Source organism: Nanorana parkeri, unplaced genomic scaffold (assembly GCF_000935625.1).
Source record: "Nanorana parkeri isolate BGI_ZX_2015 unplaced genomic scaffold, ASM93562v1 scaffold141, whole genome shotgun sequence".
Classification (NCBI taxonomy): domain Eukaryota; kingdom Metazoa; phylum Chordata; class Amphibia; order Anura; family Dicroglossidae; genus Nanorana; species Nanorana parkeri.
Window position 1 is genome coordinate 633,813 of NW_017306409.1, and position 12,361 is coordinate 646,173.

At 46.1% G+C, this 12,361-nt stretch overlaps 1 protein-coding gene across 1 annotated transcript; it reads right to left on the reverse strand.

The window, feature by feature from the left end:
* Positions 1-10,778: 10,778 nt before the first annotated feature.
* Positions 10,779-11,540, reverse strand: LOC108785061 (olfactory receptor 1468-like). The gene has a single exon (XM_018554059.1). The coding sequence runs from the start codon at positions 11,538-11,540 to the stop codon at positions 10,779-10,781; it is 762 nt and encodes a 253-aa protein (XP_018409561.1).
* Positions 11,541-12,361: the final 821 nt, after the last annotated feature.

Consider the following 12,361-nt stretch of genomic DNA (forward strand, 5'->3'; position numbering starts at 1 on the left):
CATGGAGGGAGGCGAGGGCAGAAGAAGAAGAGGCATGGAGGGAGGCGAGGGCAGAAGAAGAAGAGGCATGGAGGGAGGCGAGGGCAGAAGAGGAAATTATCGTTTCTTGATAGGACTGGAGTCATTTCTGAAATTAAAAATTCTTTAACAAACATTTGTGTTCCTAACTGTCTCCAGCAATGGCTGCAGGTGAAGAACGGAGATGACGGTTATTGGTGGTTGGTACGATTTTATTAAAATTATAAAATATATACTACCAGAAGCAAAACACCAGATGGGTCATCTCCGGTAGAGGTCCTTTTAGCCCTCACGGACTCCAGCCATAAAGGCTCCCCACCAGGTGGGTGACCACCAACTCCCAGGTCAGGAGATTGAATGGAGCTGCTCACCTCCATATGTAGACCCCAGGTTGGGGGGCGCAGCATCCCAAACACTTAATGTGATGTTGGGAAGCGTTGGCAGTTAGGGCGGCGCAGCGTACTTTTCTCCCTGACCAACTCCCCAACGACTAGGGATTTCCTTAGCCAATCATTACTGGGCCCTGCCCAGTGTCAAGAAGAGACTTTTAGCACCCCCAGTGGGCACCGGTGCCACCCCCCTCAGGGTCAAGTGGGCATCAGTGCCACCCCCATCAGGGTCAAGTGGGCACCGGTGCCACTCCCCGGGGGGCAAGGCACAGACCACCAGCGGTCCCCCGGGATATAGTGGGCATGGCCAGCACTCAAGACATAACAGCACACACGGGTAGCACCTGTTTTGATACAAATATGTTATAGAGAATAAACAATAATTCAGTGATCGGATTGCACACGATCGTCCATTTATCGTGCACTGGCAGCTTCACCATCCCGCCAGGTGCCGATCGCCGATCGTTCGTATAGGTCAACACAGCCACCCCATCAGGTGTAAAGGATGCCGTATACACAGACCCCACCCACCAGCAGGTGAATGCAGCCCCGGCCCGTACACAAAGACCACCCTCGTCCCGGCTCCGTCTCCTTACCTGATCGGGGCTGATGACTGCGGGGTGATGATCGCTCGATGCCCGGACCGCCAGCTCTGCGCCTCCCTCTGCGTGTCTTTAAATCAGTCTCGTAGACGCTTTCCTATTGGCCACCCGTGACAGCTTCTCCGAAGCAAGAGAGGAGCGCGCTGATTGGTCGCCGGGCCCCACTAGCCATTTCCATGTCTCCCAGTCACACTCCGCCATGGTTGTGTGTGGCGGGGGAGGGAGCTGTTTGTTTGCTCACCGGTTGTGCTCCCCGGCTGTGCTAGCGCTGAGGGCCGTGTTCCTACTGAAGAAAATGCCAGTCCCCTGGCTCTTTCTCGCACCCATACCTCCCAGTTAATGACGGGGGGAAGTGGGACACTGACATAAAAGAAGTCCATTAACATGATAAATTAAAGGAAAAGTCCATGCAGAATCATTAATAAAATGTAAAATATGTACATTCATTAAATGTTTGCATTTAGGCCTGCAGAGCATTGCACCACAATCACTGTGTCACGTGTGCAATGCACAGGCCTCTGCGTTGTTTACACCCCAGCCCCTGGCAACCTATCGGGTTCATTTTGAAAGCTTCACTGAACAAAGGTTCATTTTCAAAGCTTCACTGCCATCCCTACAATGAGGCAGCCTGAGGCGACATCTCTGGGTCATGTAGGCAGAGCAACATGGCCGCTCTCTGCACAATGTTTGTAGTGTACCTACCACCCCATTACCAGACAGAGCTTCCCAGACTGCTAAGAGCCGCGCGTGCAGATATATAAGGGCCGTTCTGGCCAGCGTCCTGCCCAGCTGAACCAGATGCTCTGGCTGGCGTTCTGTTAAATAGCCAACTCGCCGATATCTGCAACTGCGTCACTTCCGGTGACTTGCCAGCAGGAGATTCTCAACAAGTCACCGGAAGTGACACGGTTGCAGATCTCGACGTGCTGGCTATTTCAACAGCAAAAAGTTTTCCCAACACACTCGCCAGCCAGCATGCAAAAAAATAAAAAAAACTTGTCTCACTGCTAAGGTTAAAAACAGAGGTTTTTTTGTTTTTGCATGCTGCCTGGCGAGTGTGCTGGGAAAACGTTTTGCTGTTTGTACTGTATTAGGCCCTTCCATGTGCACCTTGCTGTAAAGCTGGTAACAAATTGATGAGTGCGTTTGCCATTTGTTTTGCTTGGCTATATCAACAGAACACCCACGTGAGATGATGCAGAGGCAGCACAATTACCCCCCAGTGTGCACCAGCACCCCACCTTCCGCTCAGGTGGATGTCACCTGATGTTATGAATATTCATATTATACATGAGCAGTCATATTTGCTCCAGTTTTGATCAATTCCCCTCCTTCTGTTATGGGACTGGAGGAAGTATTTGATGGACTACAAGCGCCGTGACGTCACTGCACCTGTACCGCGGTGGCAGATTGGATTTGTAGTCTTCCCATTCACAGAACTCTATGAATTGATGATGCAGCTGTGCGTAAGAAAAATTAAGTAATAATGAAGGGAGGTAACTGGGGGGACAGCATGAGGGTGAGGAGTTGGAGAGCATGACCATGTTTCATGTTGCTAAATATAAGTGTAACAAAAAACATGAAGTGTCACCATGAACAGTCATTTCATTTCACCAACAATCCTCCCCTAAGTGCTCGTTCATACCAGGTGCAGTGCGTTCTGGCCAGAACGCACTGTCTCGCATTGCGGCCGGCTCACTTTTTTGTGGGGCAGGAGGGGGCGTGGCAGGCCATTGAGGTGAATGGCACCGTAGCCACGCCCTCTGGCCGCAATGTGATCGGCCGCACGGGATTGCAAGGCGCATTATGCCTGTGGTCCGGTGCAATTTAAAACGCTGCCAGCACTATTGTGATCGGACCGGACCAGACCGCAGGCATAATGTGTCTTGCAATCACGTGCGGCCGATCGCATTGCGGCCGGAGGGCGTGGCTACGGTGCCATTCACTTCAATGGTTTTGCCACGCCCCTTCCTACCGGCCCCACAAAAAAGTGAACCGGCTGCAATGCAAGGCAGTGCTCGGCCGGAACGCACTGCATCTAGTGTGAACGAGGCCTAAGAGTATATGTGAATTGAGGGCCCAGTCACACCATATCCAGTGCGTTTCCGGAACGCACTAGATCGCATATATCAAGCCAGGCAGCGTTCTGGGACGGGGCGTGTCGGTGCCATTCATGTCAATGGCACCCCAGACATGTCCCCCACCCGCACTGCGATTGCCCGCACCGGAACGTAAGTTGCAGTCGTCAGACTAAAAAAAAAAGGCATACGAATGCATAGCTAGATTCCTATTGGCTATTGCACTTTGCAATAGCCAATAGCAAACTAGGTAATGTACCCGCCCACTGCTGCTGTCAATCAGCAGAGGGGGACCTGACGTTTTCTATCAGGTCCTCTTCTGGTGATTGAAAGCAGCAGAGGGCGGGTGCAATAGCTAGTTTGCTATTGGCTATTGCAAAGTGCAATAGCCAATAGGAATCTAGCTATGCATTCTTATGCCTTTTTTTTAATATTCTGACGACTGCAACTGTCAGAATACTAAAAACAAAATCAGAAAAAAAACCTGCAGATAGCAAAGAAGCTATTGCTTCCTGTGCTATCTGCCATCATTTCAGGGGGGTGCTCTCTCCCAGCTCCCCTAACCCCCCCCTCCGCGGATGGGGGGGGGAGAGGGCACCTCGCTGAAATGAGAGGGACACCTCCCTGAAAGTGCTTCTTTCAGGTTGGGATCCCTGACACTATAGCGTTGCTCTAAAGGCATGGTGCCCGTGCGTCGGCGCACCCTATTGCACAGTGCACTGCAGCACATGCTAGGAGCTCTTCATTGTCATCCATTCTGAATGGCACCACAGCGCACCTTCTGGCATGTGTCGCAATGCAGAGTGGTGAAAAGAAAATGCATGCAGTATTTTCTCAGTGCGTTCCACCGCCACACACACCTGCCGAGAGATGTTTCGGGATTATTAGGAGTGGGATAGAATTTATGGAAATTCAACATAGAAATGCAGATTTATTTGTAGTTTTGTCCAGAGATTCACTATAATAGAGATCTATTTGGACCAATTAGAGGGACTACTGAAGGCGGACGGAGGGATTTGGATCTAAGACGTTTTGGAGTTGACTTTGCTCGTAGGCTTCTGTACTGTCGGAGTTACGGAATGGAGACAACTATGCGCAGTGGGAAATCTGGAGCCGTTATCTACATACTTGTGCTCCGCAGAGCTGCCACTTGGCTCGGATTCTACTGACCTGCCTGGAATTTCACCCACATGGCCATTGTAGGAGCGATACACTATATTGCCAAAAGTATTGGGATGTCGGCCTTCACACACACATGAACTTTAATGACATCCCAGTCTTTAGCCAGTGGGGTTCAATATTGAGTTGGCTCTGCCCTTTGCAGCTATAACAGCTTCAACTCTTCTGGGAAGGCGTCCACAAGGTTTAGGAGTGTGTCTATGGGAATGTTGGACCATTTGTGAGGTCAGGTACTGATGTTGGACGAGAAGGTCGGGCTCGCAGTCTCCGCTCTAATTCATCCCAAAGGTGTTCTATCGTGTTGAGGTCAGGACTCTGTGCAGGCCAGTCAAGTTCCTCCACCCCAAACTCGCTCATCCATGTCTTTATGGACCTTGCTTTGTGCACTGGTGCACAGTCATGTTGGAGCAGGAAGGGGTCATCCCCAAACTGTTCCCACAAAGTTGGGAGCATGAAATGGTCCAAAATGTCTTGGTATGCTGATGCCTTAAGAGTTCCTTCACTGGATCTAAGGGGCCAAGTCCAACCCCTGAACCCCCCCACATCATAATCCCCCCTCCACCAAACTTTACACTTGGCACAATGCAGTCAGGCAAGTACCGTTCTCCTGGCAACCGCCAAACCCAGACACGTCCATCGGATTGCAAGACAGAGAAGCGTGATTGGTCATTCCAAAGAACACGTCTCCACTTCTCTAGAGTCCAGTGGCGGCGTGCTTTACACCACGGCATCTGACGCTTTGAATTGCACTTGGTGATGTAAGGCTTGGATGCAGCTGCTCGGCCATGGAAACCCCTTCCATGAAGCTCTCTACGCACTGCCGTCGTGCCAATCTTAAGGCCACACAAAGTTTGGAGGTCTGTAGCTATTGACTCTGCAGACAGTTGGCGACTTCTGCGCACTGTGCACTTCAGTATGCGCTGACCCCGCTCTTTCATTTTACGTGGCCTACCACTTCGTGGCTGAGTTGCTGTTGTTCCCAGTTGCTCCCAATTTGTTACAATACCACTAACAGGTGACCGTGGAATATTTAGTAGCAAGGAAATGTCACAGATGGACTTATTGCACAGGCGGCAACCTACCACGGTACAACGTTTGTAGTCACTGAGCTCCTGAGAGCGACCCATTCTTTCAAAAACGTTTGTAGAAGTGTCTGCATGCCGAGGTGCGTGATTTTATACACCTGAGGCCATGGAGGTGACTGGAACACCTGAATCCAATGATTTGGAGGGGTGTCCTAATACTTTTGGCAATATAGTGTATGATAAGCCCGGGCTTCATAAAGGAACCTAAAGCTGATGGCAGACACGGGAGATCTGGTCTCTGGCTGGCCACATACATTACAACGTGATTGTACAATCTTCTATAGAGCTACCAAAAGCTACTGTGTGTAGTACAGGGGCCTGTCTGATTGTATAGAAATTCAATGGATTGTTGTCATATGACATAGATTTTAGATTGTAAGGTGCATGTTGGGTTGCCACCTCTTCTTCAAGCAAAACCCGAACATAGTCTAGCGACGCGCGGACATTTTTGGGGGGAGACTGAGTTGTGGCTTATTCATATGTAAATATCACAGTTGAGACTATTTTCAGTGGGGGGCCAGTGGCCCCTATCTTAATTTTGGTTGCTCCTGTCTGCCTGACATCTTGTGTCCAGGTTTCTGCTGCCATGAAAGCGGGGACAAGCTGGGACGGCAAGTAGTTAAACATTTGTGAACAGGTTTTTTATTGTAGAAGAGGCATAAAGGATTCTCCCGTCTGTACAATCCCGACATCTGCCAGGTGCTAAGGTGACTCAACTCCCATATGCATGCAAGGGAGTTACACAGCACAGCCAATCAAGATTGCAAACCTAGAAGAGGATGTACAAAGATACTGACACCTGCAAGGAATACAGATTGATTGGATAGTTGACATAGGTCCTCATATTACACAGTTTTAGTAGATCTAAAGTTGATTGTACAGCGATTGTTCTGTCGAACTAGAACATGTATGGTGAGCCTTACAAACCACTAGATGGCGGTGAGGAGCATAGAAAATAGATATTAATTTCCTATGTACCTTTATCGCCATCTAGTGGCCATAATGCGATATAACACTCAGAATATTATTATTATTAATAATAATAATATGTTTTTATCATACAGGTAAGAAATCCAGCATGGCTGGGGGAGGGGGGTGCTTTTCAGGTAACGGAACGTGTACCTGCTTGAAGCTTAGTAAGTTTACTGTCCCTGGAGTAGGACGTTAAGAATTCATCTTTAAAGGAGAACTATGAGGTGAGTGCTTTTCACTCACCTCATAGTTCTAGCCGACCTGTGACAATGAGACTGTCACAGGTCGGCTCAGTAGATCAGGAGGTGAGCGAACACATACAGGCGTTCGCTTACCCCTCGATCCTGTCACGGCTCTCTGCCGTGACATGGGAGGGGCTGGATTCCCCCCTCCCCGCTCCGATCCGCCAGCGCTGAATGGCAGAACGGACGGGGGAGGGTAAAGATGGCTCTGCTTCTAGATAGGCAGAGCCAGCTGTCACTCACGCAGCTGGGCGGATCCAGACATAATTGTCAGGATCCGCTTCAGCTGCGGCGTCTCACTATACCGCGAGCAGCTGCTCGCGGTATACTGCGGCTTCTCAGTATGCGGTATACTGAGCCTAGGGTGACGGGAGGGCGCTAGTTTGTGTCCTCCCGTTACCCTAAGGAGAACTATGGGGAAAAGACTTAACCCCATAGTTCTCCTTTAAAGGACTGATTGACATATAGGGCAGCCTTTCTCAACCAGGATGTCTGCTGGCTTCCTCAGGGCTGCCATGAAATGTTCTCACAGCATCTTGCCTTTCCATGGTGCAGGCCAGTTTCTGGCACGAAGGAGGCTCCTAATGTGAAGCGGGAACCTAATGTTAAGGTAAAAAAGGTCTCCTGATGATAAGAAGGGATTCTGATGTGAAGCAGGTTCTTGATGTGAAAGGGGAGGGGTTCTCATGTGAATGTGCTTTTGAAACACAAATATAATGCAGCAAATTTACATGTAATTCAAAGGTGCTGGGTGCATTTTTTCCTGCGTTGTGCTTTTTTGGATCCAGCAGGTCTTATTAAGATGAATTTGTGTTGGATGGAAGGCAGGTCAAACACAACCTTTGCTGAATTTTTGGTTTAAACATATACGATTGAGCAATGCTGCTTTCGTATGCAAAAAGCAGCATATGATATCTACATCAGCCTCGAGACAGGAAAAACTTAGTGAACACTGCATCATTACCTAATGGTTCTTCTTCACACAGGCACGCAATCACCAATCAATACTAAGGTGTCCATATATAATATAATTCCTATTCCCAGCTACTAGTACTACTACTAGGTGTCCCCACTGGTCCTTAGTTCCTTAATCAGAATAATTTGGGGTGGAAGTTCTTTCCGTTTGTACTATTTAAGGGGAGGAGTTAGGCATGGTACCTGTATGCCCATATTGGAAGAGCGTGTGTCTGACAGAGAACAAAGAGTTCTTTCCAGATTTGTGTGGCCATGTTCCTTTTTTAGCACATGACACTATAGCACACCTGGCTGTGAAGGTTCTCATTCATCCAGGTCATGATATATCTGTAAAAAATAAGTCAAGGCAACTGGATTTGCTGTATTTTTCTTGAAGACGTTTCACTGGTCATCCAAGCAGTTTTCTCAATTCAGAATGACTTGCACAAACATTCTCTGGGAATATATATGGTGAATGTTGTTCCAATCCACATAGTCTGTTAATCGCAACCAGGTGTTGATTGCACTTGCATAATTGGAGTCTAGGAGGTGTTATTAACCTGCCCAGAGAGAGGTGTTAAAACAGCATTGTATGTGGCAGACAATAGATGTCTCATCCCCCACCTCTATTCAAGCTTGGCTTCTCCATTTTTACATAAATGGCCTCTTTCACACCTCTTTTACACCAGTCCTCCTCCCTGTCTAGGATGCGTACTTGACTGTCTTTAACCTCTTGCCGTCCGCCCGTAGTAAAAAAACGGACGGACGGCACTGCAGCATCTGCGGGTTGCCGTCTCCAGACGGCAATTTTTTTCTGCTCGCGCGCAAAACCCGCCCTTTTGTTTACATTCAGCTGCAAGGCAGGAAATGCCCGTACCACAGCTGATCGGGTAAAAGTGCCCATGGCACTTCCTTGTTTGGAGGCGCTTGGTTTCGGACTGGGTTTAGCCTGAACCTGAACTCATCCTTACCCTTCACTTAGGGATAAGCTGGTCCATGCTGGTGTTGGACTAAATTGGTCATCTGGACAATTGCATTATGGTAGTTATTCTTTCAGAAAAAGAGAGACCACTGTAATGATGTGCTGAGTGGCGGATATATTATATTGTTGGCATAAAGACATTCCAATTCAGATGGGACTATATGTTTATCATTTTTAAATTGCTATATGTTCAACGAAATTACATTTATTCATAATCGGGGCCGTATTTAGACATCATGCTACCCTCGGCAAACGTAAATAATGGTGCCCTTCTGTATAAGCCCTGTCACCTTTAAAGGATGAACTAGAAAATAACCTTTTACAACACCCTGGGCATATTACAAATATCCATTTTGTTGTTATGATTACATTTTTTTAATCCCTTCACTTCCAGTCTCAGAGACATATGAGGAAGTGGAAGTGAATCCCGTATATTTTGAATTTTCCGTCACTTTTTGCCCCACTGACAATTGTCAACAAGAGAAGTGGAGAGGGCAAATCTCCCCAGCAGACATCAATGAAACCTGAAGTTTAAATATTTATTCAAAACAAAAACAAAAAAATGTTTTTAGCTTTACTTAAATCCTGCTGAATCCTTGCAGGCTCTAGTGCAGATCATGTTAATTAGGGTTCCAAACCATCAACATATCTGTTCCCCATTTCTCAGTAATGATTCTAGGTATTGTATACAAATAGGAGGAAATAAACCTTATGAAGCCTTATGGTAGGGCATTTTCTTGCTCTTCAAGAGTCAGTAGATAACTCGGGTTTGGAGAGTCAATGTTGTACTCATTCCAATAGTAATGGTGGGTAACATGCTGAAGCACAATCAAGACCTCTTGCAGGTTCTGGTGGAGAACATGTTATTAGGGTCCCAAATTATCAACATATCTGTTTCCCTCACTGATAATACAGTTGACTGATGGTACTAATAGGTAAGAAGAGTTTCCATCTCCAGGGAGTTCTGCTGGTACCTGGTGTACAACCTAAATACAAGCAATATTTTAAAAGCTGGTGTTCACTTAAGGAGAAATTTTACATACAGTAGGTCCATACAAAAACACTCAGGAGGAGGCAAATAGATATATTTATTAAGGTATTCATTTCTCAGTAATGATTCTAGGTATTGTATTCTAATAAGAGGAAATAAACTTTATGAAGCCTTATCCTAGAGCATTTTCTTGCTCTTCAAAAGTCAGCAGATAACTGAGTTTATGTTCAACTCTTTCCAATAGTAATGGTGGGTAACATGCTGAAGCATAATCAAGAACTCTTGCAGGTTCTGGTGGAGAACATGTTATTAGGGTCTGTACAAAAACACTCCAGAAGAGGCAAATAGGTATATTTATTAAGGTATTCATTTCTCAGTAATGATTCTAGGCAGTGGCATAACAATCGCCATACCGACCGAGGCGGCCGCTATGGGGCCCGGGCACAGGGGGGCCCGGCCAGGGCATCTCTCTGATGCAGTGTGGGCCGCCTGGGTGGCTATGGCATGTAAGGGTACTGGCTGTCACTTACACAGCTCAGCAGCGGCGTTTCCCCTCTTTGCCACCTCGGAGCTGTGTCAGTGACAGCCAGCAGCTACGGCAGAAGAGGCCAGCAATTTTGCTATGGGGCCCTGTGATTTCTAGTTACGTCCCTGATTCTAGGTATTGTATTCCAATAAGAGGAAATACATTTTATGAAGCCTTAAAGTAGGGCATTTTCTTGCTCTTCAAGGGTCAGCAGATGACTCAGGTTTGGAGAGTTAATTTTCTAGTCTTTCCAATAGCAATGGTGGGTAACATGCTGAAGCACAGTCGAGAACTCTTACAGGTTCTGGTGGAGAACATGTTATTAGGGTGCCAAACCAACAACATATCTGTTTCCCTCACTGACAATACAGTTAACAGATGGTACTAATAGGCAAGAAGAGTTTCCATCTCCAGGGAGTTCTGCTGGTACATGGTTTACAACCTAAATACATGCAATATTTTCATGTAAGAGGAAATTTGACACAGATTAGTACAAAAACACTCCATAAGAGGAAAATATGTATACTTGGTAAGTTTACCTATGAATACCTTGGCAGGGTATTCATAGCTCAATAATGATTCTAGGTATTTGAGCCTGATAAAAGGAAATAAACTTCATGAAGCCTTATGGTGGGACATTTTCTTGCTCTTCAAGAGAAAGTACATAACTCAGATTTGGAGTCAATATTCCATGCATTCCAAAATCAATGCTGGGTAGCATGCCGTAGCACAATAAAGAACCCAACATAACAGGCAAGATTCAACTCTGATTTATTTTTTTCTTGTTTAACAACCTCTCAAATGCCTTTCTCATGTCCTGATTTCTCAGACTATAGATGATTGGATTGAATAATGGAGTTATCACTGTATACAAGACATACAAAGCCTTAGAGAGTGCTCGGCCTCTTTTTGGAACCACATATATGGCGGTCAGGGTTCCATAGTAGGTGCTCACCGATGTCAGATGTGAGCTGCAGGTGGAGAAGGTCTTCCACCTTCCAGTACTGAATGGAATTTTGAGAACAGTCAGAAAGATACACATGTAAGATACTATAATGAATACAAATGGAATAATTATTATAGGGATTGACAATATGAAGATTAAGGTTTCCGACAGCGATGTATTGGAACATGACAGTTTTAAAAGTGGATCTAGTTCACAAATGAAGTGGTCAATAATGTTTGGTCCACAGAAATTATTAGTAAACACCATTAAAGAAGTGCTGAGAGTTACTAGGAGTCCTACCAGCCAAGAAGCACCTACAAACTTCAGGCAAACCCTGTGTTCCATAATAGAAGTATAACGTAAAGGATTGCAGATGGCAAGATAACGATCATAGGACATGGCAGTCAGAATGAAGCTCTCTGCAACTGTAGAGGAACCATACACATAGAATTGTGATATGCACCCTGCCATGGACACCTTACCAACTTCACTCAGTATATGATACAACATTTCAGGAGCGATGTTTGTGGTAAACACAACGTCACATACGGAAAGATGAATGAGAAAGATGTACATTGGAGTATGGAGGTGACAACTTGCAGATACTAAGATGATGATAAGGAGGTTTCCAAACAATGTGGCAACGTAAATAGTGAAAAACACCATGAAGATTAAAGTCCTAAAATGGTTAAGTTTCCCAAATCCAAGCAGGACAAATTCTATAGCCTCTGTTTGGTTTGTCTTGTCCATGTTTAGTGGACTTTCTTGACAGCACCATTTGCAGCTTCTGTGTCACAGGAATTTAAAAGAAAAGAAATAGAGCAAATCTGAACCTAAAAACAAAAATAGAACATGTCACAGCTTACCAGTCCTTAGATGGGGTGGCTGCATTAGTTTCCATTTTTTCAGAGTTTTTTACCTTAAATTTTCACCTAATAATCCTGCAAACAACACATTTACTGTTCCTGGGTGGCTACATTTCTTTTACTTAACTGTATCAATGGAGGGAGCCATGGTTGCCACCCAGACTAGACTTTAAGTCGTTTGGTAATCCCCATTACCTTAGGGCTGATGTGATTGGATGTTTTCACAAGAAAGGTAAAATTGTTTTTGTTGCCTGCTTGGCTCCCTGTAAGTGACCAGCACATGGCATTTCTGGCAAAATTAACAGGTATTTTCTGTAAGTGCTGAAAATGTTCTTTCAGCAACAATAAGGGGGAAGGGGCAGCAATAGTGAACCTGGACCCACCAGCCCTTAAGGAGTTCACGGTTAGGGGTAATGGCCGAAGAAGAGTGATATCAGCCCCAAAGAAGCAACAATGAGAGGGAAGGAACAGCAACTGTGAATCTGGACCCATCAGGACTTAAGGAGAGGACGCTAAGAGGTAAGAGGTAAT